Below are 16,027 nucleotides of genomic sequence, written 5' to 3' on the forward strand. Positions count from 1 at the left end.
AGAATTTCTTTGCCCATGCGTGGAGTATGCTTGATCAAATGTTTAAAGACAACTTAAAGGCTATAGGAAATCTAAGTAAACAAGTAGCTGAGCAACTCTAAGTTATCATACTCAAGTATAAATAAGAGCATACTTTTCTAATAGAAATAAGTTTTATGTGGTTAATATTAATTTTAGTGAGAGTTTAAATGCATACATAGATGAATATAGGTACCTCCTTGTTATAAGAATGTTTGATGGTATAAGGGTGGAAATGATGCAAAAATAGGCTAACAATGAATCTAAAGTGAGTAAATGATAGAGTGATTACAGCCCTAAATGTATGGACTTGTTTGATCTAAATAGAGACTTAATTATCGAGTGTAAGGTTGTGTTTAATGGAGATAAAGATTATAAGGTCACTAAAGGCTATGATAAACACATTATGTATATCACAATGAAGATGTACACTTGTCAGGCATGGGATTTGACAAGAATCCCATGCCAACATGGCATTTGTGCACATTACCATGCAAAGATCAACCCTATAACCTAAATTTCATCTTACTACCACAATGATGCATACATTAAGAGCCATAGGGAAAAATTTCAGCCAATTAGGGGTAAACATTTCTAGGACACAAAGAATTATTTACGAATGTTACCCCCACCAGTTGCTAAATTTTCTCAAAGGCCAAAGAAAAAGCAAGTCAAGAATGAAGGAGTAAAGATAAGGAAGTCCATACATATCTACACGTTTGACAATCCTGACAAGCTAAAAAAATGAGCAAGAAAGGAGTAGGTATCATATGTAGTGCTTGCAAAAAAAAAAAAAGGGGTCACAATAAATCTAAATGCAAGGAGATACATTTCTAACTTATTATTCTGATTTAACGTTCATTATTAAATAGTTAAATAGTTTATAATTCTTTCTACTATAATTGCATTTTAAAAAGGTCTAATAAGCAATGTGCCATCTTCAGACTTATTTGGCCTAATCAAACCAAAAGGTATGACATGGAAGTCAACCCATTGAGAGTCAGATGACTTAAGAACAACAGCCAAGCTAAGCTATAAGGAAAAGGCAACCAATTCAAAGGAAGACTAGATGGGCAATTAGGTTTGGAATTAGAATTCCATGAGGAAACATCTAGTGTCCAGTATTAGTGACTAAGTTCTAACATGTTTAATTTTTTAAGAAAAGGGAAACAAAGACTAAACAATGATACTAATGTCCTGTACCAAAATTACATTTAAACTAAGGGGAGGGGAGAATAAAGGATGAAAACTAATAACACAAGATAGTGCCATCTTGGCAAGCATATTAGCAGCTTTATTAACATCTCTTGAGATTCATTGACTATGCATCACTATTCGCCCTCCCTCTTCTCAGAGTTTACCCCCAGCTGTCCTTAGTGGAGTGAAGAGTAGAACACTTTCGAGCCCAATTTATTCAAGATAAGGTACACTGGTAGTACAGCCATTGCAATGCCTTCCCAATGATTGAATTGTAAGGGGCATGGCATATCGCATACCTGCTTAAGTTCAATCCCACAACCTCTCCTATAAAGCGAAGAAATGGGTAACATTGGTACTATTGAGCTAATCAATGTGCACCACATATGCCATGGCATGCACCACATATGCCGTAGCATGTGGTACAAACCTATAAGCTGACCTTCTTTGTACCATGCACCGCGATGTGATGTGCATTGCGCCATGACGCACATGACAGTTTTTGCTATTGTCATATGATAATTCACAAGGTGTAATTCCAGCATGCGCCGTTTCCACATGTAAGGACTAATTGGAATGATTCAAGTTTTTACATGAAGCTTATTTTATAAGCTAACTAATGAGACAAGTTTAAACATGATCCAATAGTTCAATTAAAATTTAGATGCCTGGGTGTAAAAAGTTACTTTTTCTAAAAAATTTGCTCATCCAAGCACTTAAATCACTCTTATTGTCTCATTAGACCATTTTAGGCCTTGAACCAAGTCTAAAAGGACCTATCACACTTGATTGACAATATTTTATATCATACATACCCACAAATCAAAATTTAGCTGTTCAACAACATATTTTTACATTTTACAACATTATACCAAACACACTAGTTTAGCCATATTTCCATAATTTCATTACAAATTCACATTTTTTTCATATTCACAACATGTTTACAATCAAATCTTAGGTCACATTGCCCATTTCATCACATATTACCATATACAAGCTAAGATTTATAAAAGAATCACTATAAATCTTTACAATCACAACAATTCACAAATTTAAATATGCATGCACGCCCTATAACATTTTCCATATACAATTATACATAAGAGGAGTGTTCATTACACAAACTCAAGAATTTCACAATAGTAGAACAACTATGCTGGTCTTGAGTCTCTCCTTTTGCTTGGCTTACTCCTATGACCCGTAAAAATATAACCATAGGGTGAGATAATAATCTCAGTAATAAAATAACTCTCTACTACTGGTTATCTCACGCAAGCATAAGTAAGTATTATGCAATATACATTTGAACATAGGTAATATAACTTAAATATTACCTCAAATCATAGTAACATGTTATTTCACCACTAATCACCACTTTCAAAAGTCATTTCACAATAATTCACTATTGATATAGCATACAGCATGATCACTACCATCTGAACCTCTATATCACCTAACTTAAAGCTAGAGGCTCTCTTTAGACCAACGCACACATTCATTAGCCTTGAGCTCACTTTCAGTGGTAGAATCCCCCAGCTAAAAATATTTTATTTCATTTCTAGACTATGGTTTTCCCCATCAAACATAATAGGGTGTCATTTATTCTAACACCACATCACATCAATACTAAAAAATCAAAATCTCTAACACCATATCTTAATAGGTACTTAAGAGATAATCTTCAATATCGCACCTCAATAGGTATTAAGGAGATACAATTTTCAAACATCCCACCCCCTCGGGCATTAAAGAGAATATGCCATATGATCTTTTACTACTTCTTCCTCCAAGAGAACTCCCACCCCTATGATTATACTTTTGAATAAACTATATTCTCACGTACATTTAAAACCACACGTGTATATGTGTATATATATACGCATATATATATATTCTCAAAACATACAATTCATAAATTCAATTCTTTAGAAATCATTTTCATAATTAATAGTCATTTAACAAACATGCTTATTATAAAACATTTACATATATTAATATTCATACTTTCAAATAGTTACAATAGATAATAGAATAGAGAAAATTATTCGATTACCTCAACTTTTCTGTCACAAGAAAGGTTACCTATGAACTTTCACAATCGCTAACTCATCTTTACCAAGTTTTCTTCTCACTCTATATGTGGAATATGCGTATACACACATTTGGCACAATTAGTCAATTGATTCAATTGACTAAAACTAACTAATTATTAATTAAGGCTATATTTAGCCATCCATTCTTTTCTACTTAGCCATTCTAGGTTCATTATCCCTCAATTACCACTTTATATGACTTCTATCAATCTCATTCCACTTCTACTCCATTTCTACCCTTAATTCCTTTGATTTAGGGCCGAAATTAAGTCTACAGCATTAAAGCTCTATTGTTCAATTCCAAACCAGTCACAAAGCTTAACTTAACTCCCAAGAATATTTTTATTATTATAAAATAAGAAATTAACCCATTAAATCTTCCCAATTCAATTTCTCTATAACTTCTATTAAGAGAAATTATAGTAGAATTGAAGGTAAGGGCTGTACGAGACTCACCCGATAGGCAATCAGTCAAAAATATCTTTGAAGAACCTAAGAATTGTTGCCCTAGCTTATCCCTTCTCTCTTTTCTCCTCTCTGCTCGTGTTTCTATTCCCTTTCTTTTTAAATTCACGAGCTATTCTTGTACTTATCTGGTCATTTTTTGTGCCATGCACCGCAGCACGGGCAGCTTGGGCCACGACACATGGCACAATGAGAAAAATCCTCATCACACTCACACACTTCGTCCCAAAACTTGGTTATTCCACCCATATTTGTCTATTCAACATTCCAAAGACTTAAATCATTAAGTAATCATCCAAATTTCTAATCATTTACTCATTACTAATTCACTCCTAATTAGCAACTAGTTACAAGATTAAAAAATTAGGATGTTACAAATAGGGCACATTAAAAATTGCTGATTCTGTTATCAAATGATAGTAGAATCTGTTGTTAAAAACATGCAACACGCAGCGATGCATTGGAGTTTGAGCCGCAACATGTGGCATAGAGATTAACCTGTCACAGCATAATTTGCACAAACTGCAGCGTATTGCTGTGTTTTTCTTGCAAACAAGATGTTTTCAACTGTTTTCAATTTTTTTCACTCCTTAAAGATACCACATGCATTTATAACTTGTTTTTTACTCTAATTAAAGAGTTTATGAATGGTTTTAACTCATTTTAACTTATGAAAACTTAGGATCCTTATGTTTAGAAATTATAATTTGAAAATTAGAGCATTTCAACTTGGTAACTAGAGAGTTAATCTCTTGTCTACCATAAATTTAAATTGTTAATTGTGTTTAGTTAAGGTGGATATTTCATATAACACACATTATGCTGACCTTAAGACTCATTTTCCTTATACTTAATGAGAAAAAAATGAGAACATCTAGGCATAATTATTCCTGTTAGTGCAATTAGGTTAAGGAGAATCCCATTTAATGGTGAGGGAACTTCTGCTACACAAACATCACGGCTACAACTCAAGCTCCCGGGACTGAAGTAGAATGGACAACCAAGTGTGACAACCTCTCAACTATTAACAAAGCAATAAAGAATTGGAAAGACAAGGCCAAGTCAAGGAGGGTGAACATTTAGTATTGCCCTAAGTTAAATGTTATGATTTTGTAACACCCATGATGGGTTGACAAATGTTATTTATTTAGATCATGTATTTTGTATCACCCGTGATGGGATCAAATTCCTTGATTCTTTTGAAACTTGCTTTGTATGAACAAGGTATATGTATGCTATTGTCCACTCTTGTTTGCAGACAATATCTATTTGTTCAACTTCCTTGTTTGATTGTGCTAACTAAATTTTAACTTTAAATTTTGATTAAATAGATTTTTAGGGTATCAAACTTCAAATTTAGAATAAGGGAAAATGAAATTTTCAATTTTGAACCCAAGTACATGACAAAATTACAACATGATCAATGATCATAACAACTATTACAATTTGCAATATCCTAACCCCTATTGTACATTAAAAAGAAACAAACCTAAGATAGCAATAATGCTATCATTACAATTTTAAACCTCATTTCACAATTTCAAAGTTCAATTTCATTCTTCAAAAATGTTCCCTTTAACTTCTTCAAATATGCATGCATGACAATGATTTCTTCATAGAACCTTTGACCATTATTTTTTCTCTTAAGCAATGCATTCTCATCATAAAATTTGTCTATATCGTCAAACAACTCCTTTATAACAACCTTCCTCTCCCTTAAGTCACTATCGTGCCAGGTGATGAACCTACAACCACTACCCTATCAAGTTAAGCCTCAACTCATCAATATACTCAATCCACTGACTAGATTAAAGGGAGGGAGGATGAATTAATTTCAAACATGTGTACTTGGTAATACCTTTGGGAACTGTAGAATGTTCTACTTAGGTTACATTCAGTCCATGCCATCCATCTAGGAGCCACCAAGCCATAATGGCAATACCTTGTTGAAGTTTCATATTCTCCCCTATGGCAACCTTGTCTAATGATCGCTGCCCTCCTCCTACTACTTCCCATGGTTAATGATGAAGACGACACCATGCTGGTACTAAATGAAGACTGATAAATGATAGTTTTATATATTTTTCTCCTTTTAATTTAGACTTTTAAATATTTGTTTGAGGCTAATTGAATTTAATTATATATTATTTAATTTTATTAGCCAATCTTTAATTTTTGGACTTTAACTATCTAAATCTTTGATTTTAAAATATAAATGATATCTTTGATATTTTTGCAAATTTGTTATTTAATTTTATTTTATTTGTGCAAATTTTCTGGATTTAATTTGAAAGATATCAATGAAAATTGTTTTGGATAGAAGAATATGAGTATACTTAAAGATCAAGTTAAGAATCAAATTTTTAAAACCTTGTTGATATTTTTTAGGGTCATTTAGTATAGTTTTTAATTAGAGTTATTTAGAGTAGTTTTATTATTTTATTAAATTATTAATTTTTATATAAAAAGAGTTAAAGACGCGAAAAGGGGAGGGAAAACTTCCAAAATTGAAGGAGTGAACGGTTAGAGTTGGGAAACGAGCGGGCTCGACCTTTATGGGCCCGGCCCATAAAAGCGTGAGCTCTTAAGTTCGGTTTCTCATTTTTCACTCTTTTTCTAAGGCCCGACACTTATTTGCAGGGTTTAGGTCTAGGCCCGTAGGCCCTATTCTAAAAAAAATTAAAAATATTAGAAATTTTATGTTGTACATTGATATTTATTAAATTATATTAAATTAATTTTAGAATAAATTAAAATTAATAATAATGTAATTTGTGTAGGATCAGGGGTTCAGATGAGCAGGTCCTTCTTGGCTTCAAACGCATGTTCCATAAAAAAAATTAATAATAATATAATAGGGCTTGAAGGGCCACCCAGGCCTAAACCCTTTTCTACAGGGCTTATCAGGGTCAGGCTTTCAAGCCTGATTGCTTTAAAAAAAATTTAATTTTTAAAGCCTGAACCCTTATTTAAACAGGCCCTCTAAACTTAGCCCTTATTCCTTACTCTATGAACGGCAGAGGCTTGCACACGAGGGGCAGTTGTTCTTGGTCTTCTTTTCAACAATTCTTAATGGCTTCTCATCTAGAGTGCTATTTGATTTTTAGTTTTACGAAAAGTTAATTTTCTTAATGTGATCAATCACAAATTATGATAATAAATTTTAATTAGGGAATATTTTATGTTAACTTTATTTTAATTTACTCTTCTTCTCTCTACATCTAAATTTTATGCTTTAATTGTTATTGTTGATTAGAGTAATTTTATTGTATGATTTTTATGTTATATATTTTATCTAAAGTTTTACTTACTATAATCGATCGATATAGTAATATAAGAATAATTTGGCCTAGTTTAAATGATTACTCATGCTTTATTTCTGGTATGACTAACTTAGAACAGTTGTTATGTTCTAAGTTAAAGGAAATTTTAATTAATCTATAACTGAGTTTCTTATTAAATTCTTGAATGATAATTTCAAAAATATACAATAAAACTAAAATAATAAAGTTAAATAAATTCAATTTATTTTGTGGATAAGGAAGATTAAATTTAGGCAATTGTATTATGATTGATTGCACTGTTTATACTTGATAATTTTTTCAGTTGAACTTAATTTAATTTTTTTAAATTAATTTCATCATAAAAAACCCCCCACTACTTATCTTTTCATAATTATAATTTAAATAATTAATTTATTAACTCTTAAAAGGATAATCTAAGTTAACATTTTATTATAAAATTTAATTTTTATTAATTTTAATGTTATTTGACAGTAGTGCAGAGACAATGAAGGATGGCTTTGGTTGGTGTATCATTTAAGGGTTGAATTTAACGGGGAAGAAGACTCATTTATGGGTCGAATTAATAGGGAAGAAGACAACCTACATGAGTCCTCGATATAAATAGTCAAATTTGTTTAACAAGATAGGTGGCGACATGTGGCCAGTATTTTGTGCAAATATAACATGAGTTTAGCCCTTCAGATGGATTTAACATGGCCGCACTCATTAAATAAACGTTAACGGTGCTTTTGCACCATGTCTGACCTAGAGAAAAACTTCATAAACATTTTTACCAGTACTTTTTCAATAATTCAAGCTTTTCATTCTTTTGACTTCAAACCCATAATTTTTTTTTTTCAGCCAGACCTCAACAACGGCATTTTCTATCGCACGAAAAAAGTCAAAAACCCAACATTTTCACTTTTTACTGATTATTATTATGTATTCCTCAAAGACACCTTAGGTCCCAGGTTCTTGAATGTGCAGAACCAACCTTCCCAAAGACACCTTGTGGATAGAGTCAGTCAAATACAATCTCCGGAGCTACTGGATTTGATGCAGGCAATGACTCGCGTGTTCTCAAGGTACATTTGCTCGAGATTGGGCCCATCCTCTAGACACAAACTTTCTTCAAATAATCTCATGATCGGAAGACTGGAAATCCATAATGTATCTGAATGGATTAAGATTAGGAATACTAGTGGGAATTATGTATTTTCTTGCCCATCATAAATGATTTTCAACACTACCTCAAAGAGAGTATAACTATGTATTTATTTATCACACATCTAAGGTTAAAAATTATAGGAGTTTCATGAACAAGCTTGCTGTGCCATCATTTCATCCCTTAGCATCGTGATTCAACCAACTATATACAACAATAGCATTGAGATGTTTGGATTGATGAGAATGGAAAATTAGAGAAAGATAAGGTTATTTGATTTAAATTTAAATAAAAGGGAGATAAAGTCTAGGAGTCGACCTTCTCTTGTGAGGGTGTTTCATTAAAAGGCAATTTCTATGGAATAGAGTTCTTGCTGGAGGAGCAAACAAATCCTCGTACCAACTTTCTGTGAATATAAAGAAAGACCTTAGCATCTAAATCAAATCTTCATTTCTTTTCATTCTTCTCACTCCAAGCATTCCTTAAGTAGCAAGCATATTGACATGTACAAATAGAGGCAACGTAGACAATCTACCGTATAGTGTAACCCTGGTCAAAAAAGCAATTGCTTATCCAGAACTCAGATTAATAGCAATAAGCCAGGGGAAAAACAGAAAACAGAAGCAATGAGGGGAAAAAACAGAGAGAGCAACTGAGTCGAAGGTGGAAAGTTTTTCCCGTGACAAGCACCTGTTCTCAAGTGAAACAATAATTGATCAATCACTATTCAAGCATAGAGCCTCCCTGTCCTCACTGAAATTGAAATAACCGAATAAAGGATCAGAATCTAAAGACAGGCATTATAAGATCAGAGTTTGTTTTTTATTAAAACCAGCAGCTAACGCTTGAGCAAAAGATAAGGCCAAGCCCTAGGTACCTTCCTGCACAAGGGGGTTAAAAAAATAGACAGAAAACCAACAAGAGGAGCCACGGACACAAAACAAAATCAGCCTCAGCATGATAATCCACCCCCTCCGAAAAAAGAAATTAAATAAATATATACATATATATATACTAGGAGAATGATAAAAAGGTTTCAAAAGAAATAATTAATTCAAGTTAAGTTTTAAGTGCCAAACTTTAAAAATTTACAACTCAATTTTTCAATTTTGTAACTACATTATGATAAATTTGCAACTTATTTTATAAATTTTAACATGGTTGAAAAATAAAAAAACTATTTTTCCTACTAAAAATTTAAAATACAAGTTGCAATTCATCATAGTAGAATTGTAAAATTGAGAGATTGAATTATAAATTTTTAAAATTTAACATTTAAAACCTAACTTAAATTAATTAATTATTTTAAGACCTTTATGTCATTCTCTCGTATATATTTCCTTTTCTTTCTTCCCCACTTTCCATTTCCATCAAAATGAGAGATGTAATCGTGTGGAAATAATCCTAATGACATTCAATACTTTTGACATCCTTCATTTGACTTATACTACCTTCCTCTTGCATTTTTTTCTGCATACCTAATAGTATTCCCTCCAGATACATACAGGTTCCTTTCAATATGCCATGTAAGAAGGATTAGTCAATATTCATTAATGCATCTACATTTTCTGTTCAAGCCTAACCCCTTCAGGCCTTTACTTCTCTCGACAATGATCACAAATTTCAATCTCACTCCCCACTCCACCCTCTGGCTAAGTCACACTAGCAACTCCTGTTGATCGATGGCTTTTATTCCTACCTGAGAATATATTCTTCCTGCTGCTTCCATCTGGAACATCTCTGAATCAAAGGTTATGACCATTTCCAAAACCTCTGATGTTCTAAAAAACCGCACAAGTCTAGAAGCACCAAAGGGCAAACGCTGTTCAAGTCAGACAAAATCAGAAAGTTCGCTGCATACATACGAAGGCAGAAAACTCAACAAAGAAGCAATTTCTTCCATTTCCTTGTTTCGACCTTTCAAGTTATTTTTTGTAAACCAAGTGTCGGCATCTTTATGTCTCAACAATCTCTAGCTTGATTGATTGGACCGCTTGTGCAACCTGCTCTTCTGCAACCCTTTAACGAGCTGTAAATCACCTACCAATCCTGAATTCCTGATGCGAGTTTCTCAGCGTCTCCACCACTTGAGACAAAGAGTCCACATTTGCCTATTAAAAAGAGATAGATAACGAGAAATTATAAAAATTACAAGTCAAAACCAATTGAAAACCCAAGGTTGTTGAAACCTTGAACACTTTGGTGACAATTGGAATACAGCATAATCATGAGGCCTGTCAAACTTCATGGCCTTTAGTGAAGTGCGATCGTTTCTGTGACATTTTCACAAGACCAGAGACATCGTTCATCATCATTTTTCATTTATTGGCAACCAAAATCATCAAAGCCCACCCAAGAAATCCCAAAGTCAGATTGTAGGTTCTGCCCAGACACCATGAAAATTGAAGAGAAGAAAACGAAAACAGTTTCGACACTCAATAGATGAAAAGGTAATTTAATAGACAATATCCAATTCGAGTATTCTAGAAATTTACACTTTCAATCAAGTTGAAATTTAAGTAGACCAATTATAAATTTATAACCCAGATGCCCATAAGAAATCCTTCCTACTTGGCGCTATAATGCCAACGCCACGCACCATAGATCAAAGCCTATAAACCCGGCTCAGAAACAAGAGTGCACCAAAGTTCAAGCGCTTGCAGCATTACAGAAATCCAAATTCTTGGCAATGAAATTAGATGATATAGACCTGATCCAACAAATCCAATTCCGACTGAGCTAAACCCAGAAAGAAACGAGCACACAGAATCCAGTAAACATTTCCGCAATCGTATTCACAAATCACACTAGTATGCATGCAGCAAAAATTAAGGGAAAAAATCATAAACAAAACGGGGGGCAAATGAAGTTATAAATAAAATAAAATAACCACTTTAAAATCATACACAAATGAGAGATGGTCGCTGAATTCAAAGCAAACCCAGGCATTCAGCTCTGAGATCTTCGATTGCGTAACTCGATCGTCCAATATCGAATTTAAAATAGTACCAATAATTCGCTCCCTCGTCTTTTTAAGGGATAAATTTACAGATACGGTTAACGGATAAATTTACAGATACACTTAAAACTACAATACGAGCGTTCCAAAGAACAGTCTAATCCAATCTAACCAGGTTATCACTGTCACTATGATTGTTAATGTTACTGTTGATGTTGCTAGCGTTTCCTCCTCCTCTCTTCCCGCGCTTCAGCTGCGATAACTCCAGCTGGGTCTTCATGAAAAACTGCATTCTCTGCAATTCCATCTCCTTGGCAAATTTCATCCTCTGCTTCTCCATTTCCACAACCTGTTGAATCTTCGAGCTCTCTGCTTTTTCATAAGCTTCCCCGAATTTCAGTATCGCCTGCGTCAATTCCCTAATAGCACTTCCCCAACCTTTATTTTTCGTTTCCACAGGTACAGCATCAGAATTGATAACTCTTGGCATTCTAGGTCTCTTCGTCTCATATGTGCCCGGTGGAAAACTATCACTTGAAACCGGTGACGATTCTCTCTCAGACGGCGACGAATCTGAGTTAACTGGAGCACGCTTCCGTAACTGTATCTTCTGGCTTGGTGTCTTCATCCGAAGCTGGTGCTTCTGCAGTCGTTGATGAGCCTGATATGGATTCTGACTCACAGCACGAATTCCTACCGGAATTCCCAGTGGAACTTTCTGAGTTGACAGACTGTTCGCCGTATTAGCTCCGGCAGCACTGCCACCGGCAGAACCAGAAATTTTCGCAGTCGGACCGATCAACTGGTCCAATCTCTCGTAGAACGGCCATTTACTAGGCCCCCACCGGCTGCGATCTTGGACTTCTCCAACTTGTACTTCTTCTTCACCGTGTCGATCCGATTCTTGCACTGAATATCAGTCTTGGGGGTTTTCCGGTAGTCCTCCCTGCTACTCACGATATCTGCAACCTCCTTCCAGTGCTTCTGCTTCAGATTCCCTCTGCTCAGTTCCAAGTATCTGTCGCCCCACGCGTCGATCAACACCGCCGTCGCTCCTTCACTCCAGCAATCCTCCCTCCCTCCACCACCACCACCATTACCCTTCGGCTGCTGGTGCTGAACAGGAAGCGCCAGTGCCAAACTGTTTTGGGGCGGCGACGGCGCCGGTGCAGCCACCGTGACCGTGATCCGACCGTTGGATTGCGGCGAACCAGGAGATTCACTGGCCGGCGAATGAGGCGACTGGATCTTGTCGTCAGCTTCCATAATGTTCCACCGCCGATTTGCCAAAGTGCACCGAAACAGATAAAGAGAGAAGGGGAGAGAGAGAGCGAGAGAACCAAATTAGGGTTTCATAAAGTTTTGGCATGACCGGCGGTATGCGGACGCTTATTTCTTTGGGTCTGATTATTATAATTTCAGAAATCGTTGAACTGACGGCAGGTGGAGGGGCGGGGGTTTGATTTGACGGCGTCCGTCGAGAGGGCATAACACTACGGTACACGTGGAGGGATGCAATTGGATGGCGCCGAAAACTCCGTCTGCGGCAATGAGATTGATTTTTGCCGGCTTGGTAGGGGGACCTTCTGCGTTATTATCGTGCGTTTTAAGACGTTGACGATAAACGCCCATATTTGTGTCCGAATTACCGATGCTACCTACTACGGCAGCCTCCGTTCATATTCCCAGTTTACCCCCATTCTCATCCATCGCTTTATGCTATTTCGCCCTATCAATCTGCTGTTCTTCTTTGTAACTAACAATTTTAATTTTTTTAATACAAAAACGTTAATATTTTATCAACCTCATTGATAATATTTTGTATTTTTAAAAATTATTTTTTAAAATAAAATAAACACTAAACATGATGCTAAATATTTAGTTTCCTTTTATTCCCATTGTACTTGCCTTCTTATATAAAAAAAGAGAACGATAAAAGGGTATTAAAATGTTAAATTTTAAAAATTTATAACTCAAACTTTTCAATTTCAAATAATAAATTTATAATTTATTTTTTAAGTTTTAATGTAATTGAATAATAAAAAATTATTTTTATATTAAAATTTAAATTATAAATTTAAATTTATTATTTTAAAATTATAAAATTAAAAGATTGAATTAAAAAATTTTAATATTTAATATTTAAAATATAATTTAAATTAATTAATTTTTTAAGATTTTTCTATCATCCTTTAAAAAAAATAAACAACAATTCTCAAATTTGAAATGAAAGGGTATAAGAAGAGGGGCAAAGAGGTAAATAGGGAGGGGAGGGGACAAGAGAGGAAGGAGAACGGGAGGGGAGGGACAAAAGAGGGAAGGGGGATGCGTGAGTTGTCGGTTCAGCGGTGACGCAGGGAGAGATGGGAAAATCGAGAAGGGGGGAGGACAAGGGGGACACGTGTCGAAGAGGCAGAGGGTGATGACCGGTGGCCGGTTACGTAGAGATGCGAGTGGCCCCGTCCTCTTTCAGCCCACAGCTTCAGCTTTTTCCCCCTCTTTTCCTTTTGGTGTTTCCGGGAACGCGCAGTATTTTGGGGCGTCACGACTCACGTCTTCCTCATTTTCCTCCACTTCTATCAGCCACAGTCTGAGTCTGTGATCATCCCCATTCTATTTTTATTTTTTTCCTTTCTGAATTAATAATTCTAACTTTATTGTTCATTCTTCAGCAATCAGCACAGGAGAATTAATCCAAGCTAGATGGGAGGGAGACATGAGAACATTTCAATTTATTTTTTCTGTCTTAATTATGAAGTAAAGTTTTAAAATCATATTTAATCTTAAATATAAGACAGAAATATAGTAATTAAATTGTTCTTAATATTGTCTTCCTTAATTGCACCAAATTGTTGTTCTTAGACACACTCTTCTATAGTCATTAATTCAAGTGAAAGGCAAAATAAAAGTCACATTCTCATATTTTTTAAGTTTAAAGATGTTAATTATTATCCCTTTATTTTAAATTATAAACACTTTTAAAAAAAAATCATCCAAAATATAAAGCACTTTGAATGTATTAAAGTTTTATTAAATATTTTAATTTTAATATTATTATTTCTTTCTTAATAATTAATTTTTGTTCATTTTTTTTAATATATTAAATTATAAATATTTTAACAGTTTTTATTTTTGTTTTGAAAATATAAAGTTAATAAGTATATTTAGTAGAGTTTATTTATATGAAATTTTGTTTAAAAAATTTTTATAATTTGAGACGGACGTGGAGGGAGTACATTTTAATAACCATCAAACACCCATCTTGCAATTCTTTTTCTTCTCCTTCTGCATCATTTCTCTGACAAACCATGGTCTCTTTCTATCTTTTCTCCTTCCTTGGCTTCCCTCTCCTTCAACTCTGGCGTCACTTCCACCACCTATCGTCCAGTTAATAGCCTTTCTACTTCTGTAACGGAATACTGTTAAATCAACCAAATGATTGAGGATAACATTATAAGTGTTACAATGATTAAATTGGAAGATACTTTATTGTGAATTATAAACTAAAGTTCACCGTGCTAATAATAGATCTTAAGGTGGGAAGTGGGAACTCATTGATTGCTGCTTATATTTTGCTTTCATGTGCAGGGAAGTTCCGTGTTTGGAGGGCTAAGACTCGTGAACGAGGTTCAGTTGCAGATGGCGGCAACCACAGCATTACCTCTTGCTGGCGATTTTGCGACTAAAATCTCTTGCCCCACTGTAAGTCTTCCTGATCATTTAAACATTCTGGATAAAGATAAACCGAATCAATCAAAATGGCCATTGTTCGTATATGCATATAAACATAAGTCTCGTCGAAGCAAATTATAGTAGCCTTTTACTGGGTTTTATTTACCAAGGTGCAGGCTCAACCAGAAACTCTGCAAATTGTCCAAAGCACCATTGCAAAGCAACTTTCTGTTGACGAAAGCATTGTGACTTTCAAGATTATATTTGCGGATCTGGGTACTGATTCTCTTGACATTGTCAGGCATCTTCAGTCAAATCACACTCTTGCAGTTGTATATTTCCTACGTAATGCGAAGTCCTTTTTCTCACTTGTCCTGGTGCTCAACGCAGGTTGAAATTATGCTGGCTTTGGAAGAGAGGTTTGGGATTTCCATGGGAGGAGGAGGAGCTGAGAACATCTCCACCGTTCAAGATGCTGCAGATCTGACTGAGAAGGTGAAGGCTCAATCCTGAAACCAGACATACTGATTCCGTCATAGATTGAAGAATCATTCTTCGTTCCTATCAGATTTTTTTTTTTTAAATGAAAAACTGAATATCTAAACAAAGAGACAGAGACAAAATTAGGGATAGGACTCTCTAACGTGCTCTTCTCTAATATCTTTTATAATTTTCCAACATCCCAATTTCATCTTTCGTTTTTTTTAAATTATTGGCTTATATATAAAATAAGAGATATTTAAATATCTTGATACTTCAAAATGGTAAAAATTATATTTTTTATGATTTTTTAAAGAAAAATATCACAAATACACTTTTTTATTTTTGAAAAATCATAAAAAATACAAATATTCACTATTTTGAGATATCAAGATATTCGAATGTCTTTTATTTTATGTAAAAATTAATGATCTAAAAAAATAAAAAATAAAATTAGGACATTGGGGCATTACAAGGAACATTAGAGAAAGGCACATTAGAGACCCCTAATCCTCAAAATTACCTTTTATCATCCTCCATTTCAAAGAGTAATAAAAATTGGAGGATGATCAAAGATTTCACAAATAAAACTTTAGCTATGATCTTTCTTAGCAAGAAGACCAGCAATAAAAAGTGATATCCTTAGAAACTAAAATAATAGATGCATTCCAATCTCTACTTAGAGATTCAA

At 34.3% G+C, this 16,027-nt stretch overlaps 2 protein-coding genes across 2 annotated transcripts; one reads left to right on the forward strand and one right to left on the reverse strand.

Annotated features, from left to right (window-relative positions):
• Positions 1-11,068: 11,068 nt before the first annotated feature.
• On the reverse strand, positions 11,069-12,841 carry LOC129287723 (trihelix transcription factor ASIL2-like). Its single transcript, XM_054923949.1, is given in 2 exon segments — positions 11,069-12,019; positions 12,022-12,841. Coding segments are annotated over 2 exon segments (1,107 nt in total). The 5' UTR covers positions 12,451-12,841; the 3' UTR covers positions 11,069-11,341.
• A 765-nt stretch (positions 12,842-13,606) lies between these two features.
• Positions 13,607-15,459, forward strand: LOC129289363 (uncharacterized). Its single transcript, XM_054926122.1, has 5 exons — positions 13,607-13,778; positions 14,432-14,571; positions 14,773-14,886; positions 15,027-15,132; positions 15,247-15,459. The coding sequence occupies exons 1-5, from the start codon at positions 13,607-13,609 to the stop codon at positions 15,249-15,251; spliced, it is 537 nt and encodes a 178-aa protein (XP_054782097.1). The 3' UTR covers positions 15,252-15,459.
• Positions 15,460-16,027: the final 568 nt, after the last annotated feature.

This window comes from Prosopis cineraria, unplaced genomic scaffold (genome assembly GCF_029017545.1).
Source record: "Prosopis cineraria cultivar Desert tree isolate PC_DT_omini unplaced genomic scaffold, ASM2901754v1 PC12, whole genome shotgun sequence".
In the NCBI taxonomy this organism is placed as follows: domain Eukaryota; kingdom Viridiplantae; phylum Streptophyta; class Magnoliopsida; order Fabales; family Fabaceae; genus Prosopis; species Prosopis cineraria.

What these genes read in the sequence shown, in the direction of transcription:
- LOC129289363 (XM_054926122.1), top strand. Translation starts at nt 13,607, where the DNA reads ATGACCGGTGGCCGGTTACGTAGAGATGCGAGTGGCCCCGTCCTCTTT. An exon ending in TTCTATCAGCCACAGTCTGA is followed by an intron (nt 13,779 to 14,431) that starts GTCTGTGATCAT and finishes CATTTTAATAAC; the next exon opens with CATCAAACACCCATCTTGCA. An exon ending in CTTCCACCACCTATCGTCCA is followed by an intron (nt 14,572 to 14,772) that starts GTTAATAGCCTT and finishes TTTCATGTGCAG; the next exon opens with GGAAGTTCCGTGTTTGGAGG.